This window comes from Oncorhynchus masou, chromosome 4 (genome assembly GCF_036934945.1).
Source record: "Oncorhynchus masou masou isolate Uvic2021 chromosome 4, UVic_Omas_1.1, whole genome shotgun sequence".
NCBI classification, from domain to species: Eukaryota; Metazoa; Chordata; class Actinopteri; order Salmoniformes; family Salmonidae; genus Oncorhynchus; species Oncorhynchus masou.
Genome location: NC_088215.1, coordinates 7,828,044 through 7,849,016, shown reverse-complemented (window position 1 = coordinate 7,849,016; position 20,973 = coordinate 7,828,044). Strand labels below are relative to the sequence as shown.

The following is a 20,973-nucleotide window of genomic DNA, read 5'->3' as shown; positions in this document are numbered from 1 at the left end:
ATAAACTTACCTATGTTTTCAGGCACGTGTTGTAACGTCATCAATTCCTAAAGTCGCTAATTATCTAAACTCCCCACGTTACGCTTAACTGTTGCTTTACCTAAACGTTGGATAAGTAATAGACTATAACATAATTTACAAAATACAGTATGTTTGATAAATTGGAGAAACAGAAATGTTGTGGGTTGCCTAGGTTCACCTTTTAATCTTGCCCCCCCTGCTGGTTAGATTGGAGCATCAACCGTTAAAATGTACCTGGCGCATGCACACACAATGAATTGCAGGTGTTCGCCGAGGACTTTGCTTTGACATAAATGTGCAAATACAAAGGGAATAGTATGATCAAATGTATTTAGTTACAAAATAGTTACATATTTTATAACAGTATTTCCAAAAGATTGTAATGCATCTGTAAACACATTTCACAACAATCATATGGCAAGACAAACGCACCCCAAATGTGTTGATATAACCTATAACCTTAAAATCTGTAAATCAAATAACCTTCAATTTATTGCATTTTCATATCTTATCAAAATTAAAATAAATCAATAAATACATTGACTCAATACAAATGTATTTTTTTAAATGACCTTTCTCACATTTGCATATTGTCGAATAAAACAACAGTTAGTCAACATAGTTTGACTGGATTATCTACATTACATTTCTGGTGGGACTTGGGAATGACTATGGTTTCACAGGTTTGTTGAAATCCTGTATATAATACAGTACACAGTATAATATCTTTATGATAATAAAGATAATTGAAAAAGTGTTTCCAAACACAATTTCAAGTAAATATAGGTTGGGAAAAACAACAGGAACTGAATGAAGCTAAACCAAAGTGCTGGTACATCTCATCATACTACCTTCATGCCCATACTACTACCACCTTCATTACACAAGTCATATGTGTAGGTAGCTATCATAGATACACATGCACACACAATCCATTTCCCTTGTCTCATAATGCCTAGGTGTGCAATGCCTACTAGAACCCTTCTCCATTTTATCCATTTACAAATATTCTAAATCATTATTTTTTTTTACAAATAAGGAATTTAAAAGACATCCAATTTAGCCACCAGTACCTCATCAACAAACATTGACACCTCCGATGCCCTAAAAATCACCACAAATCAGGCTCCACCCACACAATCTTCTTCTGCTCCTCCCAGATGATGGAGCGCAGGGTGGTGAGCAGAGTGGTTTTGTCGTACCATGAGTCAGGGCTGACGCTGCGGTAGAGGCAGGGCAGCTTGTCCAGCAGGGACTCCTCGCTGCGGGAACACTCCAGCAGCTGCTCCTCGGACCAGCCCTGACGCTGCAGCTTAGACCTGGGAGAGAAAACAGGAGAGAGAGTGAGTGAGTGAGTGAGTGAGTGAGTGAGTGAGTGAGAAATAAACACGTATATACTCCATGTATGAGAGGCAAGGGAACAATATTGCTACCATTCATATTTCGTATCAAAAGTCACACAAGGCCTCCCGGGTGCCGCAGTGGTTAAGGGCACTGTACTGCAGCGCCAGCTGTGCCATCAGAGACTCTGGGTTCGCGTCCAGGCTCTGTCGTAACCGGCCGCGACCGGGAGGTCCGTGGGGCGACGCACAATTGGCCTAGCGTCGTCCGGGTTAGGGAGGGCTTGGTCGGTAGGGATGTCCTTGTCTCATCGCGCACCAGCGACTCCTGTGGCGGGACGGGCGCAGTGCGAGCTAACCAAGGTTGCCAGGTACACGGTGTTTCCTCCAGCACATTGGTGCGGCTGGCTTCCGGGTTGGATGCGCGCTGTGTTAAGAAGCAGTGCGGCTGGTTGGGTTGTGTATCGGAGGACGCATGACTTTCAACCTTCGTCTCTCCTGAGCCCGTATGGGAGTTGTAGCGATGAGACAAGATAGTAGCTACTATAACAATTGGACACCACGAAATTGGGGAGAAAAAGGGGTAAAAAAATAAAATAAAAGTCACACAACGGCCTACTTGAGTTTGCGTGCTCTGCACTTGGAATGGCCGATGAAGATGATGATGGGGAAGATCTCTGCCCTGTGGAGGCGGCGTACACAGTCCAGGCCAAGAGGCAGCACACAGTGGGTACCCTGAGAGTAGAGATAGAAGAGAAGAGGCGTTTCGGTACGGTCAATACGACACCTGCACAGATTCTTCTGGAACACAGGGTACATAAAATGACAGGGCCACTAGAGAAACATAAACCATTAGAGAAAAACATATAATATCAGTACGTCAAATAGAGTGTTGTCCTTTTGACTATCCCACCTGCTTCATGACCCTCTCAACACTCTGCAGGGTGTAACACCGCTGACCCCCCTGTTCACACTCCTCCAGCACCTCAGACCTCTGCAGCCTGGCAGCGTGCTCACTGGAACTCAATAACTCTGGGGATAGGGGGAGGGAGGGAGGGAGGGGGGGAGATAAGTATAGGGTAAGGTGAGACAGCAGGTACGAAGAAAACAAACATTCACATCTTTATCAACATCACCTTCCGCTACCGTGCTAATAATAGATCATCTCATTGGAATTCCCCTCTGGGCATCGGGATATGCAGTTATTGGATGAAAAAAAAAAAAAATCATAATAAAAAGAGAGAGAGAGAGAAAAGAACATCAGAAAAAGAAAAAAAGAAAGACTCCTCCCTAACCTGGCTCACACAACTGAAAGCCCTGCCACTCGGCCAGCTTCTGATCCAGGACACGGCCGAGGATTGTGGGCAGCAGGAGGACCGGACGACAGACGGGTGGGTAGTGGGGCGTGACCAGGGTGTAGGGCATGAGGGTCAAACAGCCTCTGGGTGCAGAGGCATCCCCTAGAGCAGAGGACAATATTAGAACACACCAGGTTCAGGTCAATAACTAAGGCAACATTATTACAGGTATTAGAGCAGTGACGATACCAGAAACGCAATCTTTTTTCCTGGACAAAAATGAAAACACGATACATGCCACGATACCCGTATCGTCCCAGCCCTAATAGGTATGGTAATATCATAGGGCTGGAATTAATCCAACCTGCTTCAGCAATGGTTTTGCGCAGTTTAGCAAACTTGGTTTGATGCAGAATTTCAATGGGCGCCATCTTGACAATTTAATGGAGTGTTTGGCTCCAACGTGGAGAATAGTCTGTTATGAAATGGCCTCTATGGTTCTGGCTTTGTTAAGTGTTGAATATTCTTGTATACAAAAATGACTTCCTATCCAGCCCTGACTGTATCTGATATATACCTGGCCCAGTGCTCTTGTCCTTGCTGTCTTCTACACAGACCCACAGAGGATTCCTCCCCTGTCTCCCCGTACTGACGATCCTCACAGTCTTCTTCTTGTCCTGGGCCTGAGGACCCAGCAAAACAATGTGTTAACCCGAACGTTTGACAGCGGTTCCGAGGGATATTCACATGACTACAACATTTTATTCGTGAATGTGCGGTTAAACACATTTCAGAAACGTCAAAAGCAAACATTTTTGGAACACATTCGCGGGAAAGGAGCGTCCCTTAACTGCAACTCAGAACCCTAAAGCGAGTTGGATTTAGGTCCCGAGTAGTTCTGCAGACTATGAAGCTAGTGAATGATGTTACCTTTCTAATTGTCATGGGTTGGAAGCTCATGTCCTCGATAGCTCTGATCAGCAGGCGTTGGGCCCTGCAATGACAATGAATCTTCACTAATATCATTTATACAGCATGTCATTTATGCATTGGCCAACAGCATGTGATTGTATCAAACATACATGACATGTAGTAAATGCTAGTTCTCCAGAGGGGGATAGATATAGCCTAGTCCCAGATCTGTCTGTGCTATAGTGGTCATAGGAGTTGGTAAGATAGCACAAACAGCCCTGGAACCAGGCTAGGATAGAAAGAATCCATGTCAACAATCCAATCCCCCATGGTGGGTACTAGACCTAGTACCTGTAGTAGTTGGGCAAGTTGCCAGTCTTGAGGTCCAGCAGTTGGCAAGGGTGGACGTGGCTGGCCCTCCAGGAGCGGTCAGCGCCCGCTGGGAGGGTGCTCGTGACGTGGAGGATGTCGTTACAGGAAACGGTCAGAGCGTCCTGCGAGCCCCCGGGTAACGACATGTTGACGCGCACGTAGAAGGAGTCACCTGACATGGCCTCGCCACTCTGCAGCTGGAGCAGGAGCTTCTCATAGGCTGAGAGAGCGAAAAGGGGAGGGACCGTAGAGGATTATGACTGTGACAGATCTGGGTCACGGCACCAATGTTAAAGGTGTGACATATACACTCACAACCTACCAATATGAATACAGAAACATTAAAATAGCATATTTATGAAATGCCAAGTGGAAGCATAACTTTACCTGTTGCGTGTGATAATTCTTAGTGATACACATTACACAGAGAAGGGTACTTATGCAATGCTATTATTAGCATGCCAATAGCTTTCTAGTGAGACCCAGTGTTGTTGTGAATATTAGCTAGCTGCTGAAATGGACTACTTTGAAGTTGTTTTGGGATTAGTGTCCCAAGTATGTCACTCTGTTTTTCACCCCTCTGTTGCTATGTTACCTCAAAACAAACAGTCATCCTAAATACATATGAAACAGATAGGAACTTCAACCTAATCATGAGAATGAGGAACTCCTGCACTCCTTTTTAGTGACGAAATCCAGAGAGACACTAGTCAAACAACATTCTTTCCAATAAGCAAAGAAGGCATATTTTTACATCTCTCTGGTGCCTGATCCGAGTGATTTGACAAACTCCACCAAAGTCACGTTAACATTTTGAAGAACATCCTTGCTTTTACAATTCTGTCACATCAGAAGGATAATGTCAAGCAAGGGAGAAAGAAAGGACGCAATTTACGATCATTTGCACTGGGCAGGGTATTTGAATGTGATGACATATCAATTATTTTAACCAGACTGTATTTGAACATAATGATGACATATTCATATATTTTAACAGGGCCAGGGTCTCACCATCTTGGTTGGGCCTCAGGGAGAGGTGGCAGAAGCCTTGGACTTGCCCCAGAGCCCACATGGCTTCTTCCAGGGTGGAGTCCTCCAGAACCATCCTTAGAGCCTGCTGAGCCTGTTCATACTTCACCTGGAACCCAGTATCACAAACACCCATTGGAATTACAGTGCCCTCACAGAAACTATAAGGAAGAGGGGGGAGTTATGACTCAAAATGGCCGCATTGAATCGACCTGTCAGGTGCGTGCTGGATAGGAGACGGGAGTTGTGGGGACAGACACACGCACCTCCAGTATTTGTGCCCCCGAACTAATGCCCACTGTGTTGGCGGCGGAGCCCTCAGTGACCTGGTGGACGAACACGCCCGTCTTGTTACCCCCCACCACCTGCAGCTGGCTCAGCAGCGCCTCCCCCTGGAAGGAGATGGTCAGGACCCGGCCCGTGATGCGCATGGCCCGGGGCCGGGAGCGCAGCAGGAACGGGGGGGCTGATGCCCTGGAGAGACTGGGGTTGAGATAGAGAGGAGATGAGAGTACTTGGTTGTTAGATTACTCTCTTGTGGACAGACTACGGAAAGTTCGCAAACAATCGAGCATCTGACCAAATTTGCGTGTTTATTTTAGTTTCGGATTCACCGAGTGTATTGTTAAATGGAGCAAATCATTTTCTGTGTGTCGTCATCATAATACCCTCTCCTTGCAATATGCAGGCTAGATGGCTTTGTTCCTGTGTACTTATGCTTGCTTCAGCCTTCCCTCCACTCATCATCAACAATTCGAGACATATTTCAGTACATCAAGGTAAATTCAAGTTCCTCACCCATCACTGTTTTTGCTTTGGCAGGAAGGTGTGGGTGACATAACAGATTGCTCAACCGCATTGCCTGGAAATCGAATAAAACAAAAGAGAGACTGTTCAAGAATGTGTCCACAGAGAGAACGCCCAACCGTTAATGTGTTACCTAGCCTACCAGGCCAGGATCCAAACTTCACCCGAGGCTAATTTAATATATGCTCGGAGAGTGGCCAACCAAAACATTTCCATTGGTTTTCAGGATGTCTCATCTGGGTGTTTAACCACAAAGATAAACACGCAAGCACACGCTTATATCCATGTACGCAAGCACGCAAAGAGCACACACACAAACACACTTGTAAGTACACACACATGCACGCACACACAGGAGCTGGTAAGACCCAGTAAGATAAGAGGTTGTTATTCAGTTACGTACCACTGGGGATGAACACAAAGTCATTGTCAAGTGAGGCGTCACATTCAGCCGTCTCCGAGCTTGGGGCAAGAAGAGGGAATAACACTTGTTTACAAAATGGTGTCTTCTTATTTTGTCCTTATATCCTTTCTCTCTCTCTCTTTCTCTCTCTCTCTCTCTCTCTCTCTCTAACCATGTACGCTGCGACAGATAAACTGGTTGAGTGAGTTCGACTGCAGAAATCCAGAATTGCTATCATGGCACTTGGACAGACTTGTCTTCACTGTAAACACGAAACTACGGCAATAAACATAAACATGGGCAGACGTTCATCTGTGAAAACAACCTATAATTAGTTCCAAAAATAACACCTGAATCCTCAATCAAATATGACCACCAAGGGTGCGTTTCCAATGGCACCCTAATCCCCATATAGTGCACTACTTCTGACCAGGACCCATAGGGCTCTGGTCAACACTACTGTAATATACAGGGAATAGAATGCCATTTGGGACACAGAGAGAGACCCCACATAGTTTTTAAAGGAAGATCAAATCTACCTCTACACAGATTTAGTAGTAAAATGGCTCTGTTGTAGAATGATCTCATGTTACTAGAACTGAAAGAAGGGCCGGGGACGCTGGGAATAAAATCCTTGAAATGAAGCTCTTCCCGGCAACACAAAGAGTAAACACATGGCCTTCCTGGTAAAAAAAAGCAGACTTTGGACAGTGACATCACATCACTCTGAATATAAAAGGAAGCACGCCAACCGTGCTACTGTGTCAATGTCCAACTTGTTCTGAATGAGGAGTCGGACTGTGTCTTAAACACACACATTATCTAAAACACAACCCCCCCCCCCTTACCTGTCTCGATTGTACCATAGGGTCTCTTCTCGTCTCCGCAGTGACTCTGGGCATGGAGGCTCCACATTTTGGGACCGGACACTACTTGGAGTGATATCGCAACTCTATACACACAGACCCACACACACACAATTACCAGAAGTCAAGTTTATGATGCAAATCATTAAAGTAAACTCAGATGATATAAACAGCTGACATGACTGATATAAATCCTGCACACACACACACACACACACACACACACACACACACACACACACACACACACACACACACACGTACCTTTATACTGCATCCCCTCAAGGAATCAGGGCAAATTGCATGCATGCGGCGGAGGCGGGGACGAGATGGGGGGCTGGAGGGGAGGCTGTCACTGCTGGAGCCCTGGCTCTCCCAGCTAAACTTCCTCTCCTGGAACAGACAGATACACGTTAGTCTTTAGTATCAAATGTAGAATCTGCTCTGTAAGTAAATCTGTATACAATGTAAATGTGTGTATGGAGTGTGCATGAGTGTGTATGCATTGTGCATGTGTGTGTGTGTGTTACCCCTGGTGTATCGGGGCCACCTCGGTAGGGCCCCCAGGCCCTGAGGGTGAAGACCTCCTGGAGCTCCACCAGTTGGCTGCGCAGCGTGTCCTTCTCAGCCAGGCTCCTGGCTATCTGGGCCTGGGCCTCGTCTCTGGACAGGTACGCCTGGAAGGATGGACAGACAGACAGACAGGGCGGCAATAAGATATACATACATACATACATACAATGAGTGTTCAAAACATTAAGGACACCTTCCTGATATTGAGTCCCCCCCCCCCCCCCAGCAGTGTTGCAGTTCTTGACACAACCCGGCACCTACTACCATACCCCGTTCAACGGCACTTAAATCTTTTGTCTTTCCCATTCACCCTCTGAATGGCACACATACTCATGTCTCAGTTGTCTCAAGGCGTCAAAATCCTTCTTTAACCGGTCTCCTCCCCTTCATCTACACTGATTAAAATGGTTTTAACAAGTGACATCAATAAGAGATAGGTTTTACCTGGATTCACTTGGTCAGTTTATGTCATGGAGAGAGCAGGTGTTCCTAATGTTTTGTACACTCAGTGTATGTGGACTGACTAGCAAAGACAGACATGCAGGCAGGTCAGTATGCAGATAGGTGGATATAGGCAGACAGACAGACTGACAGGCAGGTCAGTATGCAGATAGGTGGATATAGGCAGGCAGGCAGGTCAGTATGCAGATAGGTGGATATAGGCAGACAGACAGACTGACAGGCAGGTCAGTATGCAGATAGGTGGATATAGGCAGGCAGGCAGGCAGGTCAGTATGCAGATAGGTGGATATAGGCAGACAGACAGACTGACAGGCAGGTCAGTATGCAGATAGGTGGATATAGGCAGGCAGGCAGGCAGGCAGGCGGACAGACACATATGGCATTCCAATAATAGATTTCAGGATGAGCAATGACGCCATAAGGTATAAGGTAATAGCTCCGTACGTGGTCTCTCTCTGCCTGCAGTTCTCTCAGTTGGCTCTGTATGACAGTACTCTTCTGCTGGTACATCTCACAGTCCAGAGTCAGCTTCTGAACCTGCAGCGCCAGACACTCCTTATGCTCCACCGTCTAAGAGCAAACACACCCGCGCAGTGCTTAGAGTTTGGCCACTCTAAAATGTACTGTGTAACACAAAGCATATAGCCTTTCAGCAGATATTTGCTGTCAAATAAAATGGCCAACTCAAAAGGGTTGTTCACAATCTCCTAGACACACACACCTCCCGCCTCTCCCGGGCCAGCTGTTCATTCTCCTCTCTGTAGCACCTGAGCTGCTCAGCCAGCTCCACACGGCCATCCCTTGCCTCAGCCAGGTCTTGGGCCAGGATATCCTCACGTGCCTGCGGGGGGGGGGGGGGTACAGGGAAACAGAGATTTGGGGATAGAAAATTTGAGAAAAATGAAAGGGTAAAGAGGGATAGTGAGAGAAACCGAGAGAAAGACAAAGAGACAATAGTCCGAACCACAATTCTCAGAAATTCCACAGTAGAAGTCTGAGCTTGCTTCCTCCTCACTCACCGGGGTGAATTTCTCGGCCACCAGTAGCTGCCTGCGCAGAGTGCTAATCTCTTCCCGCAGTTGCTGCGTCTCGCTGGGGCTGGTGCACTTGAGCGAGCGCTGCCTCTCGAAGTCCGTCTCTGTCTGGGCTTTGCGCAGCTCAAACTGAAGCTGATATACCTGCCCCATCATAGAAAAACAGAAGACTATTTGTCACAAGTTCTGTGACCGCAGCATTTGACCACAGGTGCTTCAACATGTTTTCTATTGTTGTTTCTTAAAGTAAATGAAATGTATCTCTTAAAGATGGAATCCGCAGTAGGGGAAACGGCGCCACTGTCCACCCCGTGGCGGTTATTGTTTTTGTATGGTTGACTAAACAGAGCCGGAGAGAAGAAAAGTGTCGTAGATGCTGTTCTATCACTCATGCAATGATGTCAGAGGTTGGTCGTTTTGCAGTGACTTCTTTGTTGTTGTAATATCGCAAACGGACTTGGCCGTTTCACCATTAAGGATTTCACCTTTTTCCTTAATTGAAATGATTTTTGGTTACAGAAGTACACAGCAAAATGTACAATGTGGACAGGGGTGCAGGAGGAGCCGCGGGAGTTTTAACACGTTTCTACGCCAAAATACTGCGGTTATTAGTTCAATCGACTTTACAATACTGTTGGTCAACCCTGTAGCAAAACTGTCAATATCGCAACTAATCGCTTCATGTAACGCAGTGCGGTCATCAACCACTCCTGAATATATCACACAGCTAACCCTTTTTCACCCTAACCTGCAGGTTGAGGTCGCTGCAGTGGATGTTGGCGGCCGACCTCTCCTCGATGGCGGCCGTGTACCGCACATACAGGTCACACTTCTCGTCCTTCAGCTTCAAGATGTCGTGTTGCGCGGCAGCCAAGTTCTTCCTCATGCGGCCGTGGTCGGCCTTCAGAAGGCGAGACTCCTCCTGCTGCTCCAGAGTCTGACTTAGCTCCACCTCCAGGGAGGTGCAACGTGACCCCAGCCGGCTGGCCTCCTGCCGAGCCTCCTGCAGCTCCTTCTGCATCCCTGTCACGGCTCTGACCAAGTACTCGGTCAAGTCCGAGCACTTAATCAGGCCTGGGAGGAAATCAGGTTAAGATGGACGCACTACACCCTTCTGCTAACCTATGACTACTGATTGGGCTATGTATCATTTCCCAACCAAATATTTTTACTAAATGATTCACCCCAATGGAGATGATGTGAATAATTTATAGTGAGAATACTGTTTACTGGTGAATAGAATGAACACAGTGTGCTGTTTTCAAGCAGACAGGACAACTTAAAAAAGAGCCACCATCCTTCACACAAGGTAACACGCCCTGATTCAGAGGGGTTGGGTAACATGCAGAAGGCACATTTCAGTTGAATGCATTCAGTTGTACAACTGGCTAGGTATCCCCCTTTTCCCCTTCCCTACTCCTTAACACAGGGCCTAAATGAGCCAGATGGGAAACAGGTCATGTGTTGCGTGCTACTCACCACTGAAGCCGGAGGGCTCGGTGCTTGGCTTGCGGCCTGTGACCTGGGTGTAGAGGGTGGGGTAGTGGATCATCAGGCTCTCCAGCAGGGCCATTGCGCCGTTCCTCCCCTGGATACGCAGCAGGTCCAGCATGTGACCTAAAGAAGATAAAGGGTTGAATTGGAGGAAGGTCAGGGAGGGCACAACGTAAATCAAACACGTAGATGGACTGTTTTATGGACTGTTATTCAGAAAAAATTTACTTATATTTCATTATTACTTTAGGATTTATTATAGGGACAGACACTATTCAAATACTTGGACTTGTTGAGTTATAAACATTTATGAATTGCAGGACAAATTTTCATCACCAGTTATAAGACATGCTCAAGTGCATAGATATACACTGAGAGTACAAAACATTATGAACACCTTCCTAACATTGAGTTGCACCCCCTTTTGTCACAGTTTGCCAGGGCATGGACTCTAGGTGTTGAAAGCTTCCACAGGAGTGCTGGCCCATGGAACTGGATTCTGTGCAAGAACTAAGGCTACATGACTGTCACGACTTCCGCCGAAGTTGGCTCTCCTGCCTGTTCGAGCGGTGCTCGGCGGTCGTCGTCACCGTCCTACGAGCCACTACCGATCCCTTTTTCGTTTGTCTGTTGGTTTTGTCTTATTAGTTTCACCTGTGTGTATTTTAGTTTAATTAACGTCCTTATATGTAGTAGGTTGTCCCGCCCTTGTTTTGTGCGGGATTGTGATTTGTATTCATGTCAGTTGGTGTAGTGCTTGTGGTTTAGTCTCCGGTCTGTCTTTGATCCTGTGTTGGATTGTTCACCCTGTGTGTTGGGTTGACCGTGTTTTTAGTGCGACGGAGAATAAACTGTCGTATCACTAATCTGCTCTCTGCGCCTGATTCCAACCACCTTGATAATACGTGACAATGACAGGCTCACTTTCCCGTTGAACTCATCTTTCTTCTTGAATCCGCAGGACATAAATCAATATATAGGTAAAATGGACATCGATTTTGAGACATGCCATGTAGTATTTTCATATTGTAGTACACGCTTTTTATTTGAATTCGAAATTCATGTCCTTTTATGAAGATTTCTAAAAAAAAAACTAAAAAAACAAGCTTATCTCTGTGAAATGTCAACGGAGCACTGAGCGTATACAAAGCGTTTTATTTTCAAGGCCTTTTGGATTTCATTCAGCTCGGAGCCTTTGTTTTTTTGCGACCCGCGGAAACAACTTTGAAGACGACAACAAAATGAAAAATCCTCAAAAGCTATGTCAACAGAGCTTGGTGATTTTTAACGGACGTGTTAGATTACGGAATCCAAATGTAAAAAAATAAATATTCGAATGATATTGTGACCCTCAACCTTCTAGCCCGAGGTCCGGCGCGCTATCGACTGTGCCGCAAAAGCATGCTCGTGCGGCAGAGTCGATTTCCGCGCTTATAAACCCAGGGTTGTTACACTATGTTAGAGAAAGAACCCACTGAATGATTCAAAACATGAATAACCATATTTGTCTTTTAAAATGTATTTTATAACATGAGGAAGTTACATTCACTCACCAAAACTGGGTGAGTGGGTGGTAACCCTCTAACAGTATCTCTTACTCATCCAAACTCCTACCAATTTAGTGACCTTGTGGTTAAAGTGTCCACCCTGAGATCGCATTGTTGGAATTATGGAACATGGTCGATTCATACGAAAAAAAATCTAAAAATAGATGGGACCTGATGCCTGTGCTTGAGACTCAGTATTAAGGAGGATGGATTGCCGCGGGGGGGTGGGTCGCCCTAGGCGCCATACAAGCTAGAACCTCCACATACACTTGAAACAAACAGCCAAACCGAAAACTGCAGACAAAAATGCCTTCTGCTAAAAAGATCAGTGAAATGTAGGCTAAACTGACAACGGAGTGAAGAGCAGAAATCTCGACTAGCAAGCAAGCCGCAGCAATAAAGAACTCGAAGGGGGGGATTCTGTCAGGGGGAGATTTTCGGCACAACACCGAAAGACCCTGTGACAGTCTAGTGCCCTGCCCAGGGGGTATACTTGTACATCAGGCTGCCTCACGCTACAGAAACAGAAAATAGTCCCTATGGTCCGTTCTGGTTGGGACAAGGTTTACTACTTACTCCAACAAAGAAATGTATAAACAAAACCAAGTGGGAAAAAAAATGTACACCGATAGAATCAAATACAATTGAATGGAATATAATTCAACAGAATAGAAAAAAATACAGAGAGCATTCAAAAGTAATACAATAGAAAATCATAGAAACGAATAGAATAGAAGTCTTACTGGTCCTCATGGAGCGGTTGGTGAGTTTGAGGCTGGAGAGGATCTCGTCTTCATCCATCTCTGTGAGGACCCTGGCCTGGCGCAGGTAGGGGATCAACATGCATGGTTTCACACCCAGGGAGATACGATGGCGGTTGTCGTTGATCAGCTCCCATACATCTTCGTCGCCCATCTCCTTAAGGTCGGGCCCCTCCGGAACACACTCCGCTGCCATGATGAGTGTGGGCGTGTGTGTGTGAGGCGACACACTTCGGGTGAGTGCCACAGTCAACGGTGGTCGCAAGCAGACGCAGTCCTCGAAGACGCACACACTCAATCACACACACCTAGCATCATCGCTGTCCGACGCTGGGAGAAAAGCAAAATGTCAGAGACACAGGAACTTCGACACTGTATGAGAGAGATTTATTTTCCGCTCTCAGCTGGTGTAGGCGTCTATGCATGCAAGTGTGCGTGTGTGTGTATATGAGTGTGGGAAAACCTGAAAGACAAGAAACATAATCCCCAGTGAATCAGTGCCCATGCACCCACCAAGGGACTGCCCATGCATGCACACAATAACCTGAAAATGTGTACATTTCACAATTGTAAACATCATATTGTGCCGTAGCACCCGTGCTTCATTGATGTAGGCCTATTGTACCCTTTATTTGCACGACGTGGCTCTGATTCAATATCCGCAGCTAGAACACAAAGCTTACTTGCCTTCCTCCATCTTCTTTATTACTGAAGCCATTATTGCACTGTTTGTTGAATGGGGCCACGTCACACGAAGGAATGAATAATTCTGTATCTTTGTGATTCACTGCCACTGTCATAAAGATACAGAATTAACTTCACTAATTCATTCATTAATTCATTTCATCAATTCCAATTACTATAGCTCCCGCATTTGGGCCAATCAGTGTAACTTTGTAAATGCCGGATCTCTATAGCAAAACGCGTAATTCAACGAAGTTTCGTCAAATATTATCTTCAGTACAGTCCGAGATTTCGCGTGTGACTAAACGAACGGACGGATGGACAGACACACATCCAGTCCCCTCCTCGATTTCATCATGGGGGGGGGGGGGGGGAATAGATCAAGAGATAGGGGATCTTCGCTGGAAATGTACCACTTGTATATGCATGCTTCATATTGTGTTGTTACCATATGTGACTGTTATTACCACGAGTAAACTAATACAATGCCAAAGTTTGGCTGTAATAACAAAACCCTAGATAAAAAGGGTAGGCTACATATTTTATTTTGGTCTGTATACGATAGCATGTATTCAAGTAGGCGACAAAACTGGCAAATGCAGGGAGTTAATACAGAGAAGCAATAATTAACAGATGTTACTGAATAACCATAAGGAATTTCAGGAAATGAGTACAATTCACACGCATCTATTTAAAGTAAAAGACATATATGCCTACTTAAAATAGCGTAAAATGACTTCTTATAATATTTACAAAACATAACTAAAATTGATTAGTGCCATTTACCTTTTCTTGAGAGTCGCCGGTGTCGCCTTCATATAATCACCATGAACGACCTCATGCGTGCGAGCAGCGCTCCCAATGACAGCGCATGGGCGAGGAGGGCAACTCAACTGACTAATCATACAAAGTTACTAATCAACCAATCAAAAAAATAAATAATCCGGGTTATTTGAGTAAAAGAACAAAAGACATATTAAGATATTTCCTGGTAACATTCCTATGGTAATTGGGTTATTCCTTGGGAAATTGAATATTAAAAGGCTGTGGTTGGACTAACAATATCAAATCAAATCAAATTTTATTTGTCACATACACATGGTTAGCAGATGTTAATGCGAGTGTAGCGAAATGCTTGTGCTTCTAGTTCCGACAATGCAGTAATAACCAACAAATAATCTAACTAACAATTCCAAAACTACTGTCTTATACACACAAGTGTAAGGGGATAAATAATATGTACATAAAGATATATGAATGAGTGATGGTACAGAGCAGCATAGGCAAGATACAGTAGATGGTATCGAGTACAGTATATACATATGAGATGAGTATGTAAACAAAGTGGCATAGTTAAAGTGGCTAGTGATACATGTATTACATAAAGATGCAGTAGATGATATAGAGTACAGTATATACGTATACATATGAGATGAATAATGTAGGGTATGTAAACATTATACAGGTAGCATTGTTTAAAGTGGCTAGTGATATATTTTACATAATTTCCCATCAATTGCCATTATTAAAGTGGCTGGAGTTGAGTCAGTGTGTTGGCAGCAGCCACTCAATGTTAATGGTGGCTGTTTAACAGTCTGATGTTCTTGAGATAGAAGCTGTTTTTCAGTCTCTTGGTCCCAGCTTTGATGCACCTGTACTGACCTCGCCTTCTGGATGATAGTGGGGTGAACAGGCAGTGGCTCGGGTGGTTGTTGTCCTTGATGATCTTTATGGCCTTCCTGTAACATCGGGTGGTGTAGGTGTCCTGGAGAGCAGGTAGTACAGTGCCTTGCGAAAGTATTCGGCCCCCTTGAACTTTGCGACCTTTTGCCACATTTCAGGCTTCAAACATAAAGATATAAAACTGTATTTTTTTGTGAAGAATCAACAACAAGTGGGACACAATCATGAAGTGGAACGACATTTATTGGATATTTCAAACTTTTTTAACAAATCAAAAACTGAAAAATTGGGCGTGCAAAATTATTCAGCCCCCTTAAGTTAATACTTTGTAGCGCCACCTTTTGCTGCGATTACAGCTGTAAGTCGCTTGGGGTATGTCTCTATCAGTTTTGCACATCGAGAGACTGAATTTTTTTCCCATTCCTCCTTGCAAAACAGCTCGAGCTCAGTGAGGTTGGATGGAGAGCATTTGTGAACAGCAGTTTTCAGTTCTTTCCACAGATTCTCGATTGGATTCAGGTCTGGACTTTGACTTGGCCATTCTAACACCTGGATATGTTTATTTTTGAACCATTCCATTGTAGATTTTGCTTTATGTTTTGGATCATTGTCTTGTTGGAAGACAAATCTTCGTCCCAGTCTCAGGTCTTTTGCAGACTCCATCAGGTTTTCTTCCAGAATGGTCCTGTATTTGGCTCCATCCATCTTCCCATCAATTTTAACCATCTTCCCTGTCCCTGCTGAAGAAAAGCAGGCCCAAACCATGATGCTGCCACCACCATGTTTGACAGTGGGGATGGTGTGTTCTGTGTTGCTTTTACGCCAAACATAACGTTTTGCATTGTTGCCAAAAAGTTCAATTTTGGTTTCATCTGACCAGAGCACCTTCTTCCACATGTTTGGTGTGTCTCCCAGGTGGCGTGTAGCAAACTTTAAACAACACTTTTTATGGACATCTTTAAGAAATGGCTTTCTTCTTGCCACTCTTCCATAAACGCCAGATTTGTGCAATATACGACTGATTGTTGTCCTATGGACAGAGTCTCCCACCTCAGCTGTAGATCTCTGCAGTTCATCCAGAGTGATCATGGGCCTCTTTGCTGCATCTCTGATCAGTCTTCTCCTTGTATGAGCTGAAAGTTTAGAGGGACGGCCAGGTCTTGGTAGATTTGCAGTGGTCTGATACTCCTTCCATTTCAATATTATCGCTTGCACAGTGCTCCTTGGGATGTTTAAAGCTTGGGAAATCTTTTTGTATCCAAATCCGGCTTTAAACTTCTTCACAACAGTATCTCGGACCTGCCTGGTGTGTTTCTTGTTCTTCATGATGCTCTCTGCGCTTTTAACGGACCTCTGAGATTATCACAGTGCAGGTGCATTTATACAGAGACTTGATTACACACAGGTGGATTGTATTTATCATCATTAGTCATTTAGGTCAACATTGGATCATTCAGAGATCCTCACTGAACCTCTGGAGAGAGTTTGCTGCACTGAAAGTAAAGGGGCTGAATAATTTTGCACACCGAATTTTTCAGTTTTTGATTGTTAAAAAAGTTTGAAATATCCAATAAATGTCATTCCACTTCATGATTGTGTCCCACTTGTTGTTGATTCTTCACAAAAAAATACAGTTTTATATCGTTATGTTTGAAGCCTGAAATGTGGCAAAAGATCGCAAAGTTCAAGGGGGCCGAATACTTTCGCAAGGCACTGTAGGTGTTCCTTTTGTCCAGGTGGGAAAGGGCAGTGTGGAGTGCAATATAGATTGCATCATCTGTGGATCTGTTGGGGCGGTATGCAAATTGGAGTGGGTCGTTTTTCTGGGATAATGGTGTTGATGTGAGCCATGACCAGCCTTTCAAAGCACTTTGTGGCTACAGACGTGAGTGCTACTGTTTGGTAGTCATTTAGGCAGGTTACCTTAGTGATCTTGGGCACAGGGACTATGGTGGTCTGCTTGAAACATGTTGGTATTACAAACTCAGACAGGGAGAGGTTGAGAATGTCAGTGAAGACACCTGCCAAGTTGGTCAGCGCATGCTCAGAGTACACATCCTGGTAATCCATCTGGCCCTGCAGCCTTGTGAATGTTGACCTGTTTAAAGGTCTTACACTCGGCTGCGGAGAGCGTGATCACACAGTCGTCCGGAACAGCTGATGCTCTCATGCAGGTTTCAGTGTTACTAGCCTCAAAGCGATCATATAAGTAATTTAGTTTGTCTGGTAGGCTCGTGTCCCTGGGCAGCTCTCGGCTGTGCTTCCCTTTGTAATTTGTAATAGTTTGCAAACCCTGCCACATCCGACGAGCGTCGGAGCCGGTGTAGTACGATTCGATCTTAGTCCTGTATTGACGCCTTGCCTGTTTGATGGTTCGTCAGAGGGCATAATAGGATTTCTTATAAGCTTCCGGGTTAGAGTACCGCATCCATCCAGCTCTACCCTTTACCTCAGTGTGGATGTAACACTGTAATCCATGGCTTCTGCTTGGGGTATGTATGTACAGTCACTGTGGGGACAATGTTATCGATGCACTTATTGATGAAGCCAGTGACTGATGTGGTGTACTCCTCAATTCCATCGGAATAATCCCGGAACATATTCCAGTCTGTGCTATCAAAACAGTCCTGTAGTTTAGCATCTGTTTCATCTGACCACTTATTTTAGTTACTGAGTCACTGGTGTTTACTACTTAAATTTTTAGCTTGTAAGCAGTAATCAGGAGGATAGAATTTTGGTCAGATTTGCCAAATGGAAGGCGTGGGAGACCTTTTGTATGCGTCTCTGTGTGTGAGTAAAGGTGGTCTAGAGATTTTTCCCTCTGGGTGCATATTTAACATGCTAATGGAAATTAGGTAAAACGGATTTAAGTTTCCCTTCATTAAAGTTCCGGGCCACTAGGAACGCTGCCTCTGGACGAGGGTTTTCCTGTTTGCTTATGGCAGGATACAGCTCATTGAGTGCGGTCTTAGTGCCAGCATCGCTCTGTGAAGGTATGTAGAAAGCTACGAAAAATAAAGAGGTAGATAGAGTATCTCATGATAAGCTGTCGACCACACTACCTCAGGCGAGCAAAACCTCGAGACTTACTTAGATATCGTGCACCAGCTGTTGTTTACAAATATACATAGACCGCCACCCCTTGTATTACCAGAGGCTGCTGTTCTGTCCTGCCGATACAGTGTATAACCCGCCAGCTGTATGTCATCATGTCGTCGTTCAGCCACGACTCTGTGAAACATAAGATATTACAATTTTTAATGTCCCGTTGGTAGGATATACTTGCTTTTAGTTCGTCCAATTTATTACCCAGCGATTGTACATTGGCCAATAGTACAGATGGCAACGGCAGATTAGCCACTTGTTGGCGGATCCTCACAAGGCACATGGATCTTCTTCCTCAAAATCTGTTCCGTCGCTATCTACAACAAGTGACAGGAAGGAGGGCTTGTTCGGATGTCTGGAGTAAATCCCTCTTTTCCGACTCATTAAAGATACATTCTTTGTCCAGTTCAAGGTGAGTAATCATAAGAGACGGTAGTAGCAACATTATGTACAAAATAAGTTGCAAACAACACGGTAAAACAAACAAATTAGCATGGTCGGTTAAGAGCCAATAAAACGGCAGCCATCGTCTCCAGCACCATCTAAACAAGCCTTCATGGTTGAATTGCTGCAAATAAACCCCTACTAAAGGACACCAATAATAAGAAGAGACTTGCTTGGGCCAAGAAACACAAGCAATGGACATTAGACCGGTGGAAATCTGTACTTTGGTCTGATGAGTCCAAATGTGAGATTTTTGGTTCCAACCGCTGTCTTTGTGAGATGCAGAGCAGGTGAACGCATGATCTCTATATGTGTGGTTCCCACTGTGAAGGATAGAGGAGGAGGTATGATGGTGTGGGGGTGCTTTGCTGGTGACATTGTCTGTTAATGATTTAGAATTCAAGGCATACTTAACCAGCATGGCTATCACAGTATTCTGCAGCGATATACCATCCCATCTGGTTTGCGCTTAGTGGGACTATCATTTGTTTTTCAACAGGATAATGACCCAACTCACCTCCAGGCTATGTAAGGGCTATTTGACCAAGAAGGAAAGTGACAAAGTGCTGCATCAGATGACCTGGCCTTCATAATCATACAACCTCAACCCAAATGAGATAGTTTGGGATGGGTTGGACTGCAGAGTGAAGGAAAAGCAGCCAACAAGTGCTCAGCATATGTGGGAACTCTTTCAAGACTGTTGGAAAAGCATTCCAGGTGAAGCTGGTTGAGAGAATGCGTGTGCAAAGCTGTCTTCAAGGCAAAGGGCGGCTACTTTGAAGAATCTCAAATATATTTTTTATTTGTTTAACACTTTTTTGGTTACTACATGATTCCCATACAGTGGGGGAACAAGTATTTGATACACTGCCGATTTTGCAGGTTTTCCTACTTACAAAGCATGTAGAGGTCTGTAATTTTTTATCATAGGTACACTTCAACTGTGAGAGACGGAATCTAAAACAAATATCCAGAAAATCACATTGTATGATTTTTAAGTCATTAATTTGCAATTTATTGCATGACATACATATTTGATACATCAGAAAAGCAGAACTTAATATTTGGTACATAAACCTTTGTTTGCAATTACAGAGATCATAGGTTTCCTGTAGTTCTTGACCAGGTTTGCACACACTGCAGCAGGGATTTTGGCCCACTCCTCCATACAGACCTTCTTCAGATCCTCTAGGTTTTGGGGCTGTCGCTGGGCTCAGGTCTGGAGACTGGCTAGGCCACTCCAGGACCTTGAGATGCTTCTTACGGAGCCACTCCTTAGTTGCCCTGGCTGTGTGTTTCAGGACGTTGTCATGCTGGAAGACCCAGCCACGATCCATCTTCAATGCTCTTACTGAGGGAAGGAGGTTGTTGGCCAAGATCTCGTGATACATGGCCCCATCCATCCTCCCCTCAATATGGTGCAGTCGTCCTGTCCCTTTTGCAGAAAAGCATCCCCAAAGAATGATGTTTCCACCTCCATGCTTCACAGTTGGGATGGTGTTCTTGGGGTTGTACTCATCCTTCTTCTTCCTCCCAACACAGCGAGTGGAGTTTAGACCAAAAAGCTCTATTTTTGTCTCATCAGACCACATGACCTTCTCTCATTCCTCCTCTGGATCATCCAGATGGTCATTGGCAAACTTCAGACGGGCCTGGACATGCGTTGGCTTGAGCAGGGGGACCTTGCGTGCGCTGCAGGATTTTAATCCATGACGGCGTAGTGTGTTACTAATGGTTTTCTTTGAGACTGTGGTCCCAGCTCTCTTCAAGTCATTGACCAGGTCCTGCCGTGTAGTTCTGGGCTGATCCCTCACCTTCCTCATGATCATTGATGCCCCACGAGGTGAGATCTTGCATGGAGCCCCAGACCGAGGGTGATTGACCGTCATCTTGAACTTCTTCCATTTTCTAATAATTGCACCAACAGTTGTTGCCTTCTCACCAAGCTGCTTGCCTATTGTCCTGTAGCCCATCCCAGCCTTGTGCAGGTCTACAATTTTATCCCTGATGTCCTTACACCCTCTCTGGTCTTGGCAATTGTGGAGAGGTTGGAGTCTGTTTGATTGAGTGTGTGGACAGGTGTCTTTTATACAGGTAACGAGTTCAAACAGGTGCAGTTAATACAGGTAATGAGTGGA

The 20,973-nt window shown here is 44.9% G+C and overlaps 1 protein-coding gene across 2 annotated transcripts; it reads right to left on the bottom strand.

Annotated features, from left to right (window-relative positions):
- Positions 1-334: 334 nt before the first annotated feature.
- On the bottom strand, positions 335-14,460 carry card14 (caspase recruitment domain family, member 14). 2 transcript variants are annotated; one of them, XM_064948901.1, is made up of 21 exons: positions 14,390-14,460; positions 12,902-13,249; positions 10,597-10,734; positions 9,866-10,191; positions 9,103-9,261; positions 8,805-8,924; positions 8,528-8,653; positions 7,579-7,725; positions 7,313-7,441; positions 7,031-7,134; positions 6,183-6,241; positions 5,771-5,834; positions 5,239-5,455; positions 4,955-5,081; positions 3,923-4,163; positions 3,590-3,653; positions 3,237-3,342; positions 2,657-2,821; positions 2,275-2,393; positions 1,981-2,096; positions 335-1,340 (listed from the first exon to the last, which is right to left on the bottom strand). In XM_064948901.1, exons 2-21 carry the CDS (start codon positions 13,113-13,115, stop codon positions 1,133-1,135), a joined length of 2,949 nt encoding a protein of 982 aa, XP_064804973.1. In that variant the 5' UTR covers positions 13,116-13,249; positions 14,390-14,460; the 3' UTR covers positions 335-1,132. The 2 variants fall into 2 exon arrangements, with proteins under 2 accessions (XP_064804973.1, XP_064804964.1); XM_064948892.1 differs by having other exon boundaries at positions 12,902-13,382; positions 14,390-14,459.
- Positions 14,461-20,973: the final 6,513 nt, after the last annotated feature.

Coding starts and splice junctions, on each gene's coding strand:
- card14 (XM_064948901.1), bottom strand. CDS start 13,115: ATGGCAGCGGAGTGTGTTCCGGAGGGGCCCGACCTTAAGGAGATGGGC. Junction 2,394..2,656: donor CTTTCAGTTGTGTGAGCCAG/GTTAGGGAGGAG, acceptor CCCTATCCCCAG/AGTTATTGAGTTCCAGTGAG. Junction 1,341..1,980: donor TGCAGAGCACGCAAACTCAA/GTAGGCCGTTGT, acceptor TTTCTCTCCCAG/GTCTAAGCTGCAGCGTCAGG.